Below are 21727 nucleotides of genomic sequence, written 5' to 3'. Positions count from 1 at the left end.
TGTAGGGAAGTGTATGCACTGACAGTACAGTCAGTGGAAGTATTTCTTGGCCTCTTCTGTTATATTTAACTCCTATTTAATAACTTAATTAGTGATGGAGATATAAAGGCATATAAAAAAGATGGCCTGAGACTCAGTCTCAATAGCAAGGATTGCATATTGGGAAAGTATTTGGACAACAATGCGAAGATTCATAGCTTTCTCCACTGAAGAGTGTTTGTTTGCCACTTATTGCTCATTTTAGTTTAGCGTGGTAGTGTTATATTACTTTTGAGTGGCCGAGGTCAGTGGTACCAGCAGAGGAACTAACATAATTAGCTCTATGCAGTATTTCCTTCCTGTTTATGGACTCCTCCATATTTATGCATATTTGAGGTGACTCTTCTCCCCTCTGCTTCTCCGTTTAGGAATTAAAGAAAACAATGGATTGTCTAAGTTTGTCCTCTTGAAAAATAAATTTGTTCTGTGAGCAGCAGAAATAATAAATTCTGGTTTCTAAATCTTCCTATCCACCTTTCATCTTATACCTCTGTCAAAGTTACTCCAGCTTCTTTACCTTCAATATTTGTCCTTTCTTTTTACACCAAAATATTCCTAAGTATGTCTTCTTTCCTTCAGTATTTTATAACTTTCAGCTAGGACAGAAACAGCTTATGGTCAGAATGTGATTAATTAGTTTGTAGGCTAAATGAAACAGGTAAATATTGAGCTCTGGCTACAGCTCCTCCCTCAGAGGAAAAATAAATGTGGTTCTCTCTCCTGCCCCAGTCACTCACTTCCACAAACTGTACAGGGAAGTGATATTCTTTGAGTTCTGCTTGTCTCCCAAATTTGATGGAGATTGGTCAGTAGCTTCAAAAAGTTATGAGGAAGAGCGAAAGATGGAGAACTGGAGAGAGCGCCTGATTGCTTGATCGTACATGCTTTGTTTCCTTAGAAAAGCTTTCTAAAGAGGCGTCCCGCTCCAAGACAGGATAACTGCATCGGCTCTCGCGGGGTTCCTGTTCAAGCATATTCATTCATCCTTGCCAAAGATATTAAAAGATACTATATGATGATTCTAGCATTTGGGTAATAATAAGTGAGCATAAATGAAAATTGTAGGTTCAATCCTATGGTGCTTTATGTGTCAGTAATCCTATATATGCAGAACCATTTGAAAAATTTCAGTGTTTGTTTAATGGTGTTTTGAGAATCCAGAAATTTTTGTGGGAACATTATTTTTCCCTTTTCTTATCCTTTTTTATCCACAAACTGTCTTAATTGTTATGAAAACAATAAGCTTTTCTTATGATTCATCAAAATATCAATTTTTTTTAATTCTAAAACACAAAATTGTTTTTAAAGTACTTGAATTCTTTCCTAATTGTGAAATGCGTGGCATTTTCCTAAAGCCAGGGTTGTACTGGATTTCTGCAATTAGGTTTCATTATTCTGGGACTAAATTAAAACAGAATGCTGTATTTTAAGCTGTTCTTTAAATGAATTTGAAAATTAGCTAATGCAAGATATATCCTGTCACTTATGTACCTTTCTGTTGTGAATTTATTGCATGTTTATCACATTAGATGCAAGTTTTTACCTGTAAATCCACTTTAATATTCTGAGATGCACCTACTCTATGAAGTTTTTTGCTCTATGCTTCTGTAATTCAGGTAGGAAGTTCTAGTATGAGATTTATCAAGCCTGATATAGCCCATGTGCATTTACCTTCAGGACACACTATTAGTCTTCTCTTTCCTCAGTAATTTTGGGGCATGTTTTATAGTTAGCAAAAGAAAAAATAATAAAAAATTATTGTTCTTTGAGTCTGGTAGCTAAATGCTGGTTTTCTTGATAATTTAGCTGTTTTTATAAAAAATATTGGAGATTTTAGGATAGATTTGCTTTTATAAGTCTAGGTGAATAGAAGCAGAAAAGCACTGTCACCAGCTAATTTAGTGTACACATTAGATGATTTATCAGTGATCCAGAAATATCGGAATGAGACCATATAATTATTCTATCATCAGGATATCTCTATTCCATGCAGATTCAACATGTTTTAGGGCTTTTGCTGTGGTGGTAACTGAGACAATGACAGAAGTTGCATCCTATCAAAACATGAAGGGAGAAGTATTTTATATTACATAACATGATTAAGATTTATTCCACTGTTGTTTTTTCAGTGCTAACAGCGCTAACATATCACCATATTACTCTTCATTTTTTACAGATGATTCTTTGGGATTGGGATTTGAAGCAATGGTACAAACCCTATTACCAGGTCAGTCTATTATGAATTCTTTAATGAAATGTGATTAAGTAGAGAGCTCACTGTGAACTGTCGGATTTCAGTTTTTCTGTTGAGAATTCACAGTTACCTGAGTTGTCACCCTAATTCTATCTAGCAGAGACTTGAAATTTAGCAATTCTGACCAAGTTGACAGGGATGTACTTTCTTAGTGTAAGTGAGAACAGTCTAAAGTCCCGCTAAGAAGGGAGTGCTGACTGAAATATCCCTTAGCATAATGTTAGGGAGTGATTTCCCCAGCAATGTCACACAACTCAGTGCTACCAGGATCTCACTTCTTCTCTGACTGCTTGTTATTCCCCCTCTTTCTTGTGTCAGCACTAGTGTCTAATCAGCCAATGCTGTTTCTGTTCAGGGAGTTATCCCAAATAAAATCTAATCACTTTTGACAGAATTTTTAGGATTTGTTTCAGCAGAATCAAGGATAATAAAGATAGTGAATCTGAATCAATTCTAACTTAGGCTTAAACTGCTGTGGCAATTGCACCCTTATAAGGGATTTATAACAGTTTGGCACCTCAAAAGTTCTGTTGATTTTATTGGAGGAGATAGAATACCGAGTTTAATTCTAAGATAAAGTAATAAAAAATTGAGATAAGAAAAATTAACCCTAGATCTTTATTTTGAAAAGAGAAGAACAAACTGATAGCTAGTGTTTGTTATAGGTAAACGCGACAAATTGACAACCACTCGGGCCAGGTTGCATAAATTCCAATTTAATAGAATAATTGAGCAAGTCACAAGTAAGCAAAACAGCGCTGGGCGGCCGGGGAGTCTCCTGCTCCACCAACGGCGCGCGCAATCCCCCGCTCACAGTCCCCTTATATGCCTGTAACTTCTGTGGTTGCGCCGGCTGTTGCTGGGGGGGGTCGGGATGAAAGCTGGCGTCTTCCTCTGCGTTGTGCGTTGTGCCCTTCAGGTCGCGCGCATACATTTCACAATACAATATCGTTCTGCTGACTCAGTACAATCATTGTGGTGATAGCCCGTACTTAGCACCTAGTTTCATGGTAAAATCACTTCACGAGTTGATAGCCCGTACTTAGTGCCTAGTTTCATGGTAAAATCACTTCACGAGTTGATGTAACAAATTATCACCTATCACAGTGTTGAATTCTGAAATATGTTTTTATTGCATAAGAAATATTTCCAGAAATTAGCCCTGTTCTTTTTTCCCAATCTAAGGAAGTGACTCATCTCTGACTTGTGTAAAAATCACCCTATAATCATTACTAAAAAGAGGTTTGAAGTAAGAAAATGTGGCAATTGTGTTTATAGACTCAGTTTTAAAAATACGTAGAATTTTGGGTCTAGTTTTGATGGGATTATTTATAAAAATTCTCAGAACATAAAGTTTTGCTCTATGGTATGTAAGTAAGTATGTACCTATACTTTTTCTTCAGATGATGATGGATAAGATGCTCATTTAAAACTTTTATATAAGTGAAATGTTTCAAAATGTTAATTGTTTGCAATATTTCCATCTATTCTAGAATGCTGGCAGTGGAAACGGAGTTGATCTTTCAGTGCTAAATGAGGCTCGGACCATGCTAACAGACCTCCTGTCTGACCCCTCCCTTCCACCACATGTGATTTCTTCCCTTCGAAGCATTAATAGTTTGATGGGTGCTTTCTCAAGCACATGCAAGCCAAAGGCTAATCCATTCACACCATTTCCTGGTTTCTTCCCGTGTCCTGAAATAGAGGACCCTGCTGAAAAAGGAGATCGAAAACTACTTAAGGTCAAACGACTCTAATTGTAATTTACAAGTGTGTTGCCATTTTTGAGCAATTTGTCAAAGAAAATTCTTCTGGAAAATATGTTCTTTGTATGGATAGCAGTTTCTTTACTAAATACCTGTGAACTGCTGTTAAGGTCAAAAGAAAGAAGCTGTGAAAACACACTGAATAAAGTGTAGATAAGGTACCAAAATTACAAATTCAAGTGTTTGAGGGATAGACAGGTGAAGGGCACTGGTCTACACTCTAAAAATAAACAGGAGATTCCTCAAAATAAGCACAGGATTACAATAAACAAACAACCCAAAAAAGTAGTGTAAAATCAGTGTTATATATTCATGGTATGGCAGGACCAGGGCTCTTGATCTTTCTGCAGTCTTGGTCTAGCAGTTACTGTTGGTGTGGCTTTTTCATTGACTCCCCCCCATCCCCCAAGCGATTTACTGTTGTAAACATCAAACTAACCATCAGAAAAAGAAACAAGTCAGCTATTTAAAAGTAAAAATAATGTCTTCTGCCTATGCAGCACATCACATTATGGGACCAATGTGTGTATCTACTGTCACCCCTCCCTTATCTAGGGTAAATAACTGAGCAAGAATGTGGTTACTATATGACATATGGAATGCAGTGCAAAAACATTCAAATATACAAACTCAGCTGTAGTGCGTCAGCATTTATTAGTTCTAGGGTAGTGCAGTGGTGACAGCTTGAAGCTGGCTTTTGCAGCTATCTCTGCTCTGTACCTTCCTAGCGCTCAAGGAAGCTTATTAGCTTAGGCACTGTCTGCTTGCTCTCAACCATTACAGAAACTGCAACCCAGACAAATAGGTAACTGGTGCACACAGTCACAGGGACTGACAGGGACTGGCAGGCACTGGCTCTGCCCCTCTCTGCTGGGGGAGACAGAAGCTGCTGCTAGGTGTCTGTCCTTGCTGTTCCCTTTGCAGCCCCAGGGAGCCTGCTAAGTCCAGCTAAGACCCAAAGCAGGGGAGTCTGTTCCTGTTCTCAAGCATGCGAGACACCTAATTGGGAAGTCACTGCACTGTAGCTGCTTCCATTTCCAGACAGTTGACTGGCTGGACAAAACTGGTCAACTTGTTGCTATTTTGGGGCCAGATAAGACTGCCTCATGAGCCAGATTCAATGGGTGAAATGTCTGTTGGCCACCATTGTCAAGACAGATGCTTCTGGGGAAAAAGCTCAGTATCCACAGATGAATCTGTGGAAGTGATACGGAGGGTGAATCTCGCATGTATATTTGCAGAAATCAGTTCAGCAGGAAGCATAGTCATCCAGCTTTTTTTTTTTTCTTTTCTAAATGCCCAGCCTGGAGGAATTGGAGTCTAACTTTACATTTATAGCTGTCTGTTTCCTCTCCTTCCCTGGAAGTTGTCTCAAGGCATCAATCCAAATAATCTCTGTCAAACAATTTATGGGTACAGCTTGCCTTTGGTACCTACTAAGCTGCTTCCTGCATACCGCTTTGTACTTGACTGATTTCAGATCTTTGATTTTAATTGCTTAATTTCTGTGTAACAAATTACTCTTCAAGAGTACATGGCTTAGTTGACACCTTCATTGCCTTCTGTGTGGAGATTTTTTTTTGCTGCATTGGTGTAGCATTGCTGGAGCTGGTTCATGTAATTTAACAGAATACACTCTCCTTCTTCCCTTTCTGGTAGTGTTGGATAAGGAGTGCCACATGTTTCTGTGGCAGATATGGTTTTCTTATTCTGCCTGTCCAGTTCCACCTTTCTGGCCATGACTACAGCTTTGCAGCAAAACAAACAAGGTCAAGGTACATCCCATATCAAGAACTCAAAATAATCTGATTTTTCAGGGTAAGAGAGTGTACTTTTTTGTGTCAACGTTTTTTCATTTTTTGAAATATGTAATAGTTCTATGAGTTAAGTATGATCTTTGACCACCTGGTGAAGCTTAAAATTGCAATGTCATTATTCCTGTCAGACCTTTTGAAGCCCTAGTATCCAAGGGTCACCTGTCCTCACTCATGACCCTGCAAACCTTACTCAACACTGCAAATATGGTTTGTATTTTTTGTTTTAAACACATTTTCCTGGCATACTTCTTCCTTTGAAAGGTCTGATTATATGCATTTATATTCTGAAGAAGAATCCTATTTTTTTGCCATTGGATTGCTAAATCCAGAGATTACTTAACAAGTGGATCATGGACTGAATGCAGTCAGAAAGACATTTTTTGAATTTGGTTAGAGTACAATGTGTAAATTGTGTGTGCAATGGATACAGAACTGCCAGAGCAAGTTTTGCAGTTTGGTTCAATGATTCTGTTAGTTCTGTTAGTTACTAAATGCAGCTATACGTTTTGGCAGGTAGTTCAGTAAGTCAGAGCTAGTAAGTCGTTGGTCATTTCCACACAGAACCATTTGAGTGCCATTGCCCCACATTGCGGAGGGCTTCATGTTCATGTACAATGATGATTCCCTGTGTCTGGGCTGCAGCGTGTCTAACTTGCAAAGCTTCCCAATTTGGAAGTGGTGAGGAGCTCTGGGAACCCCATGCTAGGTGCTGTGAGGCTGATGAGAAACAGAGCCAGCCCTGAAGGACCGCAGCTGACTTGTCCACAAGTTCCACAATACTTGCGCTGTCATTATTTAGTATCCAAGTTATAAAAATCTCAGGCTATCTTAGATGCTGGAAAGTTTCTGGATGCTGGAAATATGACTGGAGTCATATGACTGGGATGAGTAGAAAAATGATCCATAAGCCTATAGTGACTGACCATATCTAAAAGATATCCATTTTTAAAAGCTATGAAGAGCAATAGTTGGACCATGTGGATTTCAAAGTGCAGGTATCTTTACGTATTTTAAATGTGGGAAAGAAAAAAAGATGTGCAACTGATAATTATCATAATAAGCAAAATATTTTCAAGTACAGCTTTTTATTTTTCTTGAGCTCTAAGAGTCAACCTGAGATGCCATCCTTCATGTTTCACTGTAAGCAGTTGATAAATAGTATCATATCCTATCTTCAGAAGCAATAAATAAAATTTCAGTGTCTGTTTTCAGTTATGTAAATTTTAACCATAATTAAATTACTCAACAGGGACTAAATAGCAGGAGTAGCCTGCCAACACCACAGCTGAGAAGAGCTTCAGGAGTTTCTGGCATTCCACCTATAGAATCACCATCTTCTAGATGGGAACGGAGTAACAGCAAGAGATCTCATCAGGAATATAACACCTCAAGGTAACCACCTGACTAGTTTTAATGAAGATAACCACCTAACTAGTTTTTAATGGTAGAATAATAAATGTAGTCTTTCTAAAATGTTTGTATCTATAATGTTGGAACTTGGCAGGGAAAGTATTTAATATTAAATCTTGTCATTGAATTTAGTCACTGAATTCTGCCAGCATAAATTAGAAAACATTTCAAGTTAATAATATACTATACTTCTGTAGCTGTGTTTGATCTCAGCTAGAAATCGGGTCATTCTGAGGTTGAATGGCATGCTCCCTCATAATAAGTAGCACTGCCTACCAGTTTTAGTAGGAAATGAGAAAAATGTCCAACATGAATTAGTTTGTTTTGCAATCATGTAACCTCTAAACCATTATTGACTTCCTCTTCCTTCTCCTTTTTATTTAAATATGTATCACTTTTGAAGTTCCAGGTATCCAATAATTTGTTTTCTAATTAAAAAATTATATAACTTTTTTGCCTTTGGTAGCTAACTATTGTGTGTATTGCAACACTTACTAGTACAGTTATCAAGCAGGTAGTAAGGTAGATTAAGAAAGTCATCTCCTCTCTTCTTGTCAGTCAATACAATGTAAACAAAGTTTTTATTTCCATAATTAAGATTACATCTTGAGTTAGGATTAAAATTAACATACTTTGTTGTTTAATGTTGTCTTTCAGAGTGAAACTTCACACACTGTTTTATTTAAATTTGTATGTTTTTGTGTAATGTCTTGTAAGAAAAGTACAAAAGATATGTTTGAAATTTTTTTGCAGTTTTAATCAGTAAAAATTTGTGCGTTTTTTTCTGCATACCTGATATCTCTTAAAACTTCACTGTGTTTGTTTTTTTTTTAGAAAATACGAGTTATGCTGATATTTGATAATTACTAGTAGCAGATGAAAGTTTATGTGCAGCAAGTGTCCAATTACATTTAGTTTTAAAGCAAATCATTTAAACAATTTGGCAGTTGTCAGGGACATTATTTTCCTTTGAATAAAATAGACTATTCAAGTTTTTACATAATAAGACTTAATTGTGGCTTATGTATAAAATATAATTGGAGCTATTAAGTTGTAAATTAAATTGTTATAGATAATTTTCCATAGCTGTCACTGTCATGTCAATAGCAGGATATTTTTTTAGTTGGGATGATTTTGACATCGACTGCTATACTTCTGCTACTGCTGATCCATAGGCAACAATTCTGCTGGTCATATGAAATCAGGCTGAATGTGATCACAAATTCTTATTGCCAATTATTACAGTAGTTTAAAGGTTGTATTTTTGTGCTGATTTGGTTATTCAGTGTTTGAAAGAGTCTCCACTGTTATGTCCAGTGGAAATAATCAGAACAGACTTTTAACTTGCAAACTGTGGGACTTCAGTTTGAGGTTTTGCACTTCTGGTGCAGACACTTTGTAGGTTTGCGAGAGACGGAGGGTTTCCTTGCAGCTTCTACAGACCAAAGAACCTGCTCAAGCATACCTGATTAAAAGCAGCAGTGCAGAAAACACCCTCATTCTTAGTCCATTATCATTAAATTATCCCTTGACCCTGGTGACTAGCACTTGCACCTTGTCACCCCTCATGATGTCCCCTCCTCAGTCTCAGCATTGCCCCAGTCCTGTTACCTCCCTCAACCCCCTGCCCTACAGGCCTAGAATATTTGGTCCCTTTCTCATGGTTTGCCTGCTTCCCTTCAGGGTTCTTGCCAACTCTTATACTGTCCCAGTTCCCTGGCATCTTCCAGTGATCGTTCTTCTCAAGTTCCCTTTTACCTATAATATATCCTAATCATCCCCAAATCCCCCATGATCATTTACTTACCTTACAAATATGGTTAGGTGAGATAGCTGAACTGGCATAGCTGTTCCTGCTGCTAGAGGAGGCAGTCCTTCTCTGCTAGAATACACAGCTGGCCTTTTTGTGCCATTGGCTTTGGTTTGTGAGTCAGCCCCTTAAAGTGTCAGAAAGTAACTCAGCAAAAGAAAAGGCATAGTTTTTCCTGCAATAGGGAGCCGATTCGGCTCACTGAGGGACCGAACAAGTGTCAGAGGAGAAGCAGGGAGGAACACGCAGATGGTAAAAATGGAGAGTGGAACCTCCACTCTCAGAACAGCAAACTGTTCCCTGGGAGGAAAGCTTGTCAAAAATCAATGTTTTTTTTACATAAATGACTGTTTTCAACTGAATCCTAGCTGAGTAGAGGAAGATAGGGTGTCACATACTGGTATAATAAATAAATATTGCTACAAAAATTGGTTTAATGTTCCAAAAGTTTTTCTGTCTATCCAGGCAGTTTTCAGATGCAACTCTAAAGAGCTTGTCTTTTATTTGCCTGCAAACTCCTGGTTTGGTTTGTCATTCAAACACCAGTCTGAGGTGAACTGACCTTGCTTAATAGTCATCTTACACCACAAATACCAGTGTAGAATTTTTCTGTGCTTTAAACGAGTGCATCCAAGTTAGGATAGCTAAACAATGTGCAAGTAGTGAAAGATTCAATTCATCAAAGTTGTCAACCCAAACATTGTTCAAAGTTGCTTAACATGTCAGCGTCAGACTTCAGAATAATATATCTGTCTTTATTCTTTTGCTCACATATTTAAATTCAGCTAGCATTTTTTAATATTTGTGTGTTTAAGCAAATGATAGTAAGTCAAGTATTTATGGGTTTGATGACTTTTGTTTGAAACCTGATTAAACAAGGTGAAATCTATGCAGATAAAAACAGTTTTTCCCATACTAAAATAAAATAATTACTTTTACATAAAGTATTTTCCCTTTCAAGTACATCTATATGGTTATTTTCGATTACATGTTACATTTTTGTTTACAAAAGGAAAACATAATTGGAATTTTGGAGTGCAATTTCATGCCTACAACAGCAGATGGCATAACTTAACAATTGAGGTAGCTACACTGTAGCTACTAAAGTACAATATAACTTTGTTAACATCAAAAATGGTTTTAGTTTTAAGATAATAAATAAAATGGTTGATTAAATAAGAAAAAATGATTTGAAAAGAAAGCCATAGCTATGAAAGACTGTCATGGTATTTCCAATTTAACCAACCTTTCAAATGTTCTCAAATCTGTTAGAAAATAGTCTGTTCTGTTAAAACATATACTAGAGTATTTGATATTATCACTAAATAATAAATTCATGTAATGCTGTGTAATATTTAGCAGTAGAATTTTAAGGAATTATACTAAACAGAATAATTCAGCAAATTCTAGTTACCTTCATTATCTTGAAAATTTGTCTTTCCGTAACATTCCTTTAAAAACATTGGCAATGAAGAAATTAATGTTTTGTGAAAAGGTCTAGCTAGTAAATAAGCAATTACTCAAATTACTCAGAAAAATATTATATGCTTTCTAGGCAACATTCAGGAAAAGTAAAATCCGTTTTAGAAAGTGACAACTATGGCAAGTAATCTGAAGACTTTTATTGTGTCTTTTAGGTCTGCATAGGGCTCTCTGTTGCTTTCTATTCCATATAATCAACATGTATTGTCTAGCTCATTTTGAACTTGACTTCATTGTAGTGCTCTGCTTTTCTTGAATGGTGGTGGAACTGTATTGGAACAATCTAGCTATCTTGCAAGTATTTTATTTGACAAAAATGGAATAAAGACAACAAAGAAATATTTCTTATTGTTTTATTTTTTAGCCAAGGATCTCATTCAAATGGATCTTTTGGTGCAAACCTACTGGCAGTACCAAAACAAAGATCGTCTTCTATGACATTGACTCATCATATAGGTCCCAGACGAGTAGGTAAGATGTTATAATTTGTATAGTTTAGTGGCAGGATGTCAAGACTGACACATACGAAGATTTAATTCAAACTGCTTACAGTATATCATTTATTAAAATTATTTCTTTCATATAAATGTGACACTAATATAACATCAGTATGCAGCATATATTTTTAAAAGGTTTTATTTTTAATCATTTTCTAAGACTACTCAAAATTATAGTTAACGCTCTCAAGTTTTGTACAAATCTCGACTATCTTCCTCATCCTGGGTATCTGCAAAATATTGTTATATTCAGTGGTTGGTACTTGCTGAAAATTGCAACGTTCACTTACCATAATATGTGACCTTTTTAGTACTGCTGTTGCATTGGAACAGTGTCATTTAGATGCACCTAAAATATCTGATATAAACCTGAGATAAATATTTAATAAAATTTTGGGAGAAGGAGTTGGAGTAAATTTTATTCTTACATTGTTGGTGTTATAAGATAGTAGAGATTGTAATAGAAATGCTGATATAATGTGTATATCAGTTTTCAGAGGTTATGATTGGTCTGTTTTTCCATATTAAGTGAAAACGTGCAAACTGACCTTTTTCTGACAGTTCTGCCTATCCATTTTAGCATAATTTAAAAAATTTCTCTGGATTACTTACTGATATTTTATTTCATTCTTCTAAATACCAAGGAACATGCGAAGTCAGGTCAGATCTTTCAGTTTGTTGCATGTAGATATGTCGTTTCACACTCATGATCCACCTTCATGAAAGTCTGGGCTGCCTTCTGCTTTCTGCAGTTTTCTGCCTTGACCATAATACATCTGCCAAACTCTGAAACGGATGAAACTTTCATAGGCAGGTTTTCTTTGGCATCTAATGCTGATGCATCTCTAAATCAGGTTCATTACATGCACTGAAAGAGATAAGAATCTTATGGAAAATACTGTTGAATGTGTGCACACAAAGGGAATAAAATTAATACCTAATGCTGGAATATTAATCTGTTTTAGCTCTGGAAGAGAGTTTACAGATTGCCTCTCAACTTGCCAGACCTTTTTTTGCAGCAGTGGAGTGAGATTTACACTCTGAAACTTTTCTCTGCATCTAACAATGTGGACTTCCCCAAATCTTGTATTTGACAGTAACAAAACCTTATGAGTTCCTACTCTAAGGTTTGTGAGATCTAAGTATCAATTTGTGGCGCTGTTTGAAGAGTATAACCTGTGCATTCCTTATTTAAGGAATTAAGTGCAATCAGTGCTCATGCTATGTGTTATCATGCACTGTAAAATCACAAAACTTATGATGGAATTTTTGTTTCATAGTTTGCAGCAGAACTATGGATTCACTTATGTTGCTCTTTAAGCCTTTGAGAAAGGGCATGTTCTGTTTGATAAAAGTATGTTTACAATGGATATAACTTCCCTTGGACACTCCAAGATAATCTTCTGTGTATTTTCACAGAGGGGAAAAAAATCTTGTGGCTTAACTTATAATTTTGTTGTAAATTAATGTCAGATTTGTACTAGCCAAAGTGCAGATTTACGAGCTTGCTTTCCTATATGTCACAGATACAAGCTTGAAGTGAACACTAGCTTACTGTTTGAACAGGGATAGGGAATTTCAGGGATCTAAGTGGGAAGGAGGTGTGATTTCTTATCTTGACTGACCCTGAGCGAACTTTGGGTTTTTTAATGACTTGTTAGGCAGATTTGGGCACATTATCACAACAATAACAAAAGGCACATCACTGTCAGAAAGGCCAGTAACTGCCAATTTTAATCCCTTGCTTCAAAAATATGGTTACAACATTTTGGTTTTTCTCTTTTAATTTTTTTTTATTGCACCAAGCATATTTTTCTTCAATTGCAGAGCAATGAGGTAAAATATTTTTCTTTAAGTTAGTTATCAATACTAAATTATTTTTGATGAAATTTTCTGAAAACAAAAAAAAATCCTGAATCAGACAAAGAATATGGGAAGTTTCAGCTTAAAGAATGTGGGAAGTTTCAGCTTAAGTGGTTAAACTTTGCCAAAGTTAAAAAAACAAACAAAAAAACTTGAAAGCCAGATGTTATAACATACTACATAGTCTGCCATTCAGATGTGTAGCCTATCTTGTGCTTCATATTTGTAGATCTCAAAACTTGGAATCGGTCTTGCTACTTAATGTTTAACAGCATGATATACACAGTATTTTGAAAACTTGCACATTGGCTTATCAATATATAAAGTTCTTAATGTAATCTGAACCAAATGTAATGTTTGTTTTGGAAGGTGCTTCTCCTGGCCTGAATCCTGTGGGTTCACCTGGTCATGGATCTGTCTCCAGTGGGTCCCTTGTCAGTTGGTCACCTGTAGAATTTCCTGATACCGCTGATTTTCTTACAAAACCAAGCATTAATATACACAAGTCTCTGGGATACACATTTAATTCTCCAGATTTTCAGCAGCAAGTTAAAATACCCGCAGGTTATGTGTGTAACAGGTACTGTAAAGCTTCAGGTAGAAGTTTAGTAACTTCATATATGTTTCAAATGAAAATATGTAACAACACCTTTATCTAATAGTATTGAAAATAAGGGATGTCATCTCCTACTAATCTGTAACTATTTTATCCAGGGGCAGGATGCTTTATGTATGCCATTGCTTTGAAATAGTTCAACCTTGATATGAAATGCAACAGTAATTGTGGGGTAGCAAGATTTTCTAGATCGTAGAGGAGGAGGACTTCCTACTTAGGAATTTAATTCTTTCTATTTAAAAACTTATTAATTAATTACCTCTACTGCATTAATTCATGGCAGTGAGTCTGGGGGAAGTGATGGGTGATTGTTTTCTAAGCTCAGACTAAAACCGTATGTGCATAGTTCATGAGAAAATATCAAGGTCACTTGGTGGAAGAACCTTAAAAAGCATAACTTAGAGAAATTTGCAGATATTTTTCAATGCACTACAGTGGTAGCAAAAGAAGAAAATTACTGAATGTTTTAATTATTTTCCATGTATTCTGTAAGCTGTGGACGTCAGATACTCAAGCCTGTTCCAACACCAGAATCAGAATCTGCAGAATACAAAGGCAGAAAATCAGGTAGGATTTCTAAATATGCAAATGCTTGCTATGTTTTCTTAATAACCAATTAAATTAACATTTTTGTATTTCTACTTTTTTTATATTTTGAAGTAATTTATATACATATATTTTATCTTACAGATTGCCATTTAGAATAAGTGAAATGATCTGAAATATTGCCTGTTTCAGAAATAGAATTTTATAATAGTCTCCCACTCACAGTTTTATAGTCCTGTACTTCATATATCACACAAGTTCTCTACCACCTCTGTTAAACTAAACACTGAAACAAAAAGTACTAGTGATGTTTCTAGCTTTTCTAAAACTTTAAATAGATTTTTGTCTAACAGATTTTTCCTTACAACCTTTTGTTGTTAAGTTCTTAAGTAAAAATGGTTTTGAAACAAGCTATTAATCTGTTATATTCAGTTTAAGAATTGTTGCACAGCAGTAATTTACAAATTATTGATAGTGTTTATGTACATATTTTCTTTAAGGTGAAATTGGAAGCACTCGTATTTCAAAAGAATCTTTCCACCATACAGAGAGGAAAGAAGATGAAAGGAAGGAAAAGATTCATCAAACACCAAATAATCAACTTGTAAGCATGTAATTGCAAAAATATTTGCAGTAATCTTAATACAGTATTTCTTTATCATTTCTAATATACTGTAAAGAGGTCCCTGCATTGCTGAGAATTGTAACGTCTGAAAGAAAATGGTGCATTGTTAGAATTCAAAATTTCATTTAATAATTGTGTACTTCTACTTTGCATAAATTTCACTAGCAAGTGAAAAGATGATGATTTGTATTAAATTTTTGTTAAGCAAAATTAATTTGTTTACATTTAATGTACATAAGTATGCTCAAACACTGATTATTTTCTCTTGGAAGTTTACCAAAAAATGTGGCAGATTCAGTGAGACTGTCAACTGAATGTTCATACAATGCACTATGTTAAAAGTGGGGGAAGACAAACTGTGTAATAAGCTATACTAACATTTTGGGTTTAGACATCACTTTTCAACTAATGAACTGTCAAAGTGCGGTAAATAAGTTTTGTTAGCCTGCACAAAATTTTGCTTTGCTTTATTAACTTAGTTTGTTTAAAAAAAGAGTGAAAATTTAGCACCATCTGCAGAAGTCCTGGAATCTGCTGCCCAAGAGTGTGAGAAGTCAAGCTTTTAACTGTGCTACTTGTAACACTGATTTAGGATTTTCTTATAGACACAGTTACAGCAGCAATAACGCTTTATCATTTTCATAGGTTTTTTTTGGCCAATGTAGTTCAGAGATTAGTCTTCACTCTTACTTTAGAGATATTGAAGTGTCTTACTCTCATGCAGATGGAGCGGGGTCCTTCATTAGAAATGTTAATAGAACATGATTCACTAATGGAGAAGATGAACAATTGGAATTTCCAAATTTTTGACCTTGTGCAAAAATTGGGAGACCAGTCTGGAAGGATCCTTAGCCAGGTTTGTCTTCATCCTTTATTGTATGAGGGAGGGTGTATAAAGCTGTCATGCTTATATATTTTATTTAAACTCTAGAGAAGTTTTGCAGTCAAGTCTATATTAATGCTAGCTTGAAAAGTAGAAATATCATTTCTCATGTACTCCATCTCACTGTAAACCATGAAAAGTGTTTTGTTTATAGATAACTTGCACTAAATCTTCTGCATTTTATTCTCAATGTCAAGTAGGTTACTCATTCTTATTGGAATAGGTTTTGTAATAATGTTCCATTTCCTATGAAAAGTTGTCTCCTGCTTTCAGAATTGCTACCTGGTTTATCAGCCATTTCTTTTTTCTTTATTTCAGTAAAATATTTCTACCAGAGCTACATCTGTGGGGGAAGAGAAGTGATCTTTCAGGCAGCCTTTTGCCTCTTGATCCTATAAACAATGGGATTTTTTTCCCATGCTGCTTTCTGCATGTAGTATCCCTTTTATCTCTTTCTGACCTACTACAAAGCTCTCTTTGGTGATCCTGTTTGCTCTCCCCCAGCTTCTCCCATCCATCAATGTCATTGGGAAGTTTCTGCCTCTTTCCTTACACTGGATCTAGCAATCATAGGTCTATAGCATGAGTTGGATTTGGTTCTGATCTCACCACAAAATATTTTTTCTTGCTAGTAATGTAGTTTTCTGTCCTGAATTAGAACACGTTGCCGCCAGTTCAAGGGAAGTGAGAAGAGCAAGCAGTTGCAGTCAAGAGAAAAGGTTAGAAGCACTCAGGTGCAGGGTAGAGTGTAGACCTGCACCTCTACTGAAGAGAAGAAAAAGCAGTGGGGATAATTCCACTTTTTTCATTAGACACTGTTTGGTTCCCACCCACTCCTCACCCGTAATGCAAGATATTCTGGGTATTGTTTTAAATCTTCAGTTAGTCTTGTTTGCCCAAAGGTTGGCAGTATTTTAAGTGTTTTTCACAGCTCTTTGATTCCTAAGTAAATCTTGTCTGTTCATTCCAGGTCTTTTGTCACCTCAGTTGCTGACTGCTATTAGTGCAGTTTAGGATGCCCCAATCCATTTTTGAGGTGTTTTTGCAGTAGCTCTATGACCTATATTAGCTTGCATTTAGTATGTGTGCAATCTAGGGGATAGTGCAAGCCTCTAAGTACCTACATGTGCAGGTTTCTACTTATCTCTGCCAGAACAATTCTTCCTAATATTGCGTGTATATGCATTACCTGTTCTCCTCTTCCTACCCCTGTCCTTTTCTATTATGTTTAAGGCATCTGATACATATCTCAGTTAATAGCTGAAGAAAAAGCGTGTTTTACCATTACCAAATGTATGGACTCAGAAGGGAACATTTTTATTTCTGGTTCTCAAATCGTGTAAGGGGAGCAGCCGGGACAGGTGGAAGGAGAAATGTCCCTTCATTTTGCTCTCATGAACCTTTGAGACTTCCTGTACTTCAGAATGTATTCTTTCTATCAAGTGTGTGAGAAAGAGGTGACAGAATGAGAAGCGGTGTCTTGTTTTGAAAGACTTTCTTAATTTTTGCAGTCTCTCTTTTTTTTCCCCTCGTTTTTTTGCAGTCACTAAGTTCTACTTGTAAACCAAAATACATTTGAACAGTATATGCACATGTGTGTGGTCTGAGTGCATTTTTAAAAATATGATTTGCCAGCTAGCTTATTTTTAAAGACTAAGATAAGTAATAATGAATAAAATATGGTATTTCTTTGCCAAAGTCTGAAAAATAGACAGAAAATTCATTTTTCATTGATTGGTTTCTGTAGTAAGGTAATCTGAATTTTGAATAATATAAATAAGAATTTAGATTTCTTTTTAGGTCAATAATGGAACAAAGCATGAGTTCTCTAACATATGATGAAAAAGCTTTGGAGATTATTATTAAAAGTAATCAGTTGCACGTAGGATTTATCAGTAGAGAAATAAAAACTTTATTATTATGTATTTGAGAGAATATTACAAAATAATGATGTTTTTAACATGAAAAATTTAAGCTTATATATGTATGACGTTAGGTTTCAAATAATCTTTAATGGAATTTCAGTAATTTCCAGCTCTATCAGCAGGCAAAATTAAAAAAACAGGAATATTTTTAAAGTTGAAAAGCAGAATAGGCTTAGATGTTGTGACTTTTCAGACTAAAGTTCATTTTAATATGTATTTAGGTAACTTATACCTTGTTTCAAGATACTGGTTTGTTTGAAATTTTCAAAATCCCAACTCAAGAATTCATGAATTACTTCTGTGCACTTGAAAATGGCTACCGAGATATTCCCTGTAAGTAATGTCCAATTAAATGTGTTTTTCTTTTATACTAGTATCTGCCCTTTAGTATGTGTTTTAGTTTAATGTTTAACACAGATGTAGATGATGTCCACGCTTAATATATTTTAAATTCATATATTTGTCAAGATTTTGAGAAGATTTGATGTACTGCAGAAAAATTGGTGGACTCAAAAATTTAGTTTGTTTATGTATAGGTTCAATATAATCTTACAGAATTTGAATGCATAGTTAAATCAAACTTACTGAAGTCAATGGGAGAATATTTGTTGATTTAACAGAATTTTGGATTAGGTCTCTGATACAATAATAGGAAAATAAGAATTTTGGCAGTAATAATTCATCTTTCTGTTTAGGTCTGCCAAATTTATATATATATATATATATATATTAAAAAAAGGTAACTCAGATGTTTGTGCCAACCCAGATTCCCGTAGGTGCCAGATCACTCGCAATGCTAGTGGCTCACCATCACTGATTTAAAGGGTCACTTAATTCATTCCTGACTCTCAGGTCTGATGAAGTATGCCTAGCAGATGTTTGATATTTATCAAGCTTGTTTCTTGAAAACAGTCAGTGATATAGCCTCTATTACCAATTTAAATTCATTTTTTCCATTATATTTAATCCAAGTCTCCCTTATAGAATATTTGCCCTTTTAGATTTTTTCTTTTCATCTTCTGTGGTGGATGGAACAGTTGTCCAAACTTTTTTAATGAATTTTCTTCTATTTTGAAGTTTTATTATGTTTTTGCAAAGTCCCTCTTTCTAGACAAAATCAATTCTTTTAATTTTTCCTTCCTAAGTACTTGTGTTTTATACCTACCATGTTTCTAGGTCTTCTCTGGCTTTACCATATCCAAAAATGCCAGAATAATTACTTCCAGGTTTGCACACTTGACACATCGTTTAATAGCATGCGTAGTTTTATAGTCATTCTGTGATCCATCTCCCTAATCCTTTCTGCAGCATACCGTTTCTTGGGCAGTTATTATCCATTTTGTATTCATTTGTTTGATGTCCCCAAGTGCAGCACTTTTCTGCTGTCTTTACTGACTGTCCTCTAGTTGAATTTGGATTACTGTTCCAAATTAGTAAGATCTTTTGGATTTTACTTCTGTCTTTCAAAATATATTTACCATTCATCCTATCAATTAAATTCTTTTTTTCTAGCTGTTTCACAGGTGGATAAACTTTCTTCCACACCCCACTTATCTGTTTGTGGAGGACCTCCACAAGTAAATACCTCTCACTTGTAAAGGTTCCCATTCAAAGCTTTTTCAGAAGAGACATGAAATTCCCATTCTGTGCAAGTCAAGACCATCATCCTGGGAAGGGCCTTACAGACTCAGAATTCTCCTTGGGGTAAACCTGTAGTAGCTGATGTCGTATTTTCAACCCGTTACTATTTTCCTTTTTTGGAACCCAGTAATAAGACAACAAACAGAAAACAAAAAATCCCCTCCCTTCCTCCCTCCCTCATGCACATATCTTCCTTTTGTTTCTGGTATGGATAATTGCTTAATTTGCCCAAATATCAGAATTTTTTCACCCACTAGCAACACACAAGGTTTTGAAGGTTGGATCCTACACATACTGAAAACTCAACATATATGAATGGTTGGCCTACATTAAAAACAAGCAAAGAAAGAAAAAATTTGGGCAGACTTGTGTGGAATTTATTCATGAAAGCATTCTCTCCCAATCCACCCATATTCAAATATGCTGACAAAGAAAGCAAACTAGTTTTAACTGTAACCACTTCATTAATGAGTTTCTCAGGACACGAGAAGACTTCATAAAAGTAAAGAATTGTCCTATGTATACTTGACAAATGATTAAACTTATTGTCTCTGGGATGCTTTGGTCTTCCCAACCTTATGTCTCATTCCAAATAACTTTTAATATGTTAAGCCCTAATGAGACTGGTCATTCTTGTATGGCACAAACATGCATTTTTTCACACTAAATTTTTACTGTTTCATATGGACTTTAGTTTCTGTATTCATGCTTATGTCTCACAAAAGTTTATTTTGTTTCTAAAGAAAAAAGTTGACAGTATTCCATGAGATCCTATTAGAAATATAATTTTAACTATTTTTTATTTTAACTCTTTGGATTATATATGGACAAGTTCAATTAACTTGGAATTCTTACTAATTTGGAAATAACTTATTAATCATTTTACTGACTTTTCTATACTATTTATTGCCCTGATATTTCTACAGAAATAGAGCACTCAAAAACAGATAATTACATGTTAAAAAATTAGAGCAATAGGCGTGATTTTTAGATGAATAAAGTTAACTTCACATGAAGTACAGTGTAAACCACAAGCCCATTCTGATGCGTTAGTTCTATTGTTTCTGTCTTTTGCTTCATTTTTCTGGTCCTGTTTCTCCACACCATTAATATAAGTTAAACATAGACCATTGTTTTGATATTTTATGTATTACTACATTTTAAAGTTAACTTTCTTGTTTTAAAAGATACATAGACAGTTAATATACATGTGTGTTAGATGACGTTTCCTTGTGGAAAGACTTTACATTGTTCTTGGTAAGTTTTACAAAACAAGTAGGAAAAAGGAAAGAATAAGAATTATGTCATCTCAAATAAAACTTCATGAGAAGCAAAAGGCAAATCTGAAGTATCATGTTTGGGCCAAATTTGAAAAATATTACAAGTAAAAGGTTTTTTTAGGAATTTTTTTTTTAATTTAGTATGGAATTTATTAAGGAATTTAAACACAAAGTCTGGGGCAAAAGAGTGTAAAGAAAGTAGCTCATCTAATATTTTGATTATTTTCAGATCACAATCGTATACATGCCACAGATGTTCTTCATGCAGTATGGTATCTAACAACACGGCCTATTCCTGGATTTCAGCAAATTCATAATGAGCATATAATGGAAAGTGATATGGGTATGTATCCACATAGGTTATTCTTTTTCTTGTAAGAATGTTTTAATGAAACTACAATAGGTAAAATGAATGGATTGAAAATTACTCAGGAAAAAAACTCCCATTATTCTTATCACTCAAATATTTTTAATATTTTAAAATAAGGCAGTTAGAGATAAGACAGTGTTAGTACATACCATTCATAAGTATCATGCAGTTGGCTTTAGAATAATTATTGGATGAATAATTGTGGTAGTGCTTGGTTTATTAGCCAGGGATATTGTTTCAATTAAGTTTTCTTTGCTGAGTGGAACCTCTGTATACTGCTACAGTCAGCATATTTTCAGCATTTGAAATACATTAGACTAATATTTCTTAATTTTATTAGGAAATTAAATCACCCAAAGTAAAAATACCAAAGCAAAGTATTTCACTTAATTCAATTTCGGCTTGATGGTTTTAGTGTAAAAATGAGTATCTGAGAATCCTATATTAGAAATCACATGTAGACATTCAGGTATTGATGTAACTACTCTAGCAATAACAACTGAAAAATATAATCCCTAAAAAAGAAATAAAGACTACTTAAATTCAAAATTTGAATGACATTAGTTCTGAATAAGTTTACTTTTGTGTTGTCTGTGACTTTATGGAATTAACTCTCTGTGGTTTTTACATATATAATATATATTCATATGTGTGTGTGTATATATGAATATATTATATATATAAAATACACTTCTAAATATAAACTTTTATGCTAAAATACATGTATATTAAAAAAAAAAGTGGAGGAAATTCAGCACTCCTGAAGAACTCTGACATTGTTTCATCTATGCAGTAAGAAAGACAAGATGCAAGTCATGGGGCTTTTAGAAGGCTGTAATTTTTTGAAGTAATTTGGGAACTGTAGAGTATATCATACCATATATGTTATTTCTTCCTTAATAT

At 34.9% G+C, this 21727-nt stretch overlaps 1 protein-coding gene across 2 annotated transcripts in view; it reads left to right on the top strand.

Annotated features, from left to right (window-relative positions):
* Window positions 1-21727, top strand: part of PDE3B (phosphodiesterase 3B) — a 94754-nt gene that overhangs the window by 61435 nt on the left and 11592 nt on the right. Inside the window, exons 2-11 of one of the 2 annotated variants that reach the window (XM_013957908.2) lie at window positions 2216-2266; window positions 3787-4035; window positions 7126-7268; window positions 10943-11049; window positions 13308-13518; window positions 14048-14121; window positions 14601-14704; window positions 15450-15581; window positions 17755-17866; window positions 20684-20797. In XM_013957908.2, the coding sequence (XP_013813362.2) occupies window positions 2216-2266; window positions 3787-4035; window positions 7126-7268; window positions 10943-11049; window positions 13308-13518; window positions 14048-14121; window positions 14601-14704; window positions 15450-15581; window positions 17755-17866; window positions 20684-20797 (1297 nt within the window). The remainder of the gene's footprint in view (window positions 1-2215; window positions 2267-3786; window positions 4036-7125; window positions 7269-10942; window positions 11050-13307; window positions 13519-14047; window positions 14122-14600; window positions 14705-15449; window positions 15582-17754; window positions 17867-20683; window positions 20798-21727) is intronic. The other variant, XM_013957909.2, reaches the window with a different exon arrangement.

The sequence above is a fragment of the Apteryx mantelli genome, chromosome 4 (genome assembly GCF_036417845.1).
Source record: "Apteryx mantelli isolate bAptMan1 chromosome 4, bAptMan1.hap1, whole genome shotgun sequence".
NCBI lineage: Eukaryota > Metazoa > Chordata > Aves > Apterygiformes > Apterygidae > Apteryx > Apteryx mantelli.
The sequence above is the reverse complement of the archived record's forward strand: the minus strand, read 5'-3'. Positions and strand labels throughout refer to the sequence as shown.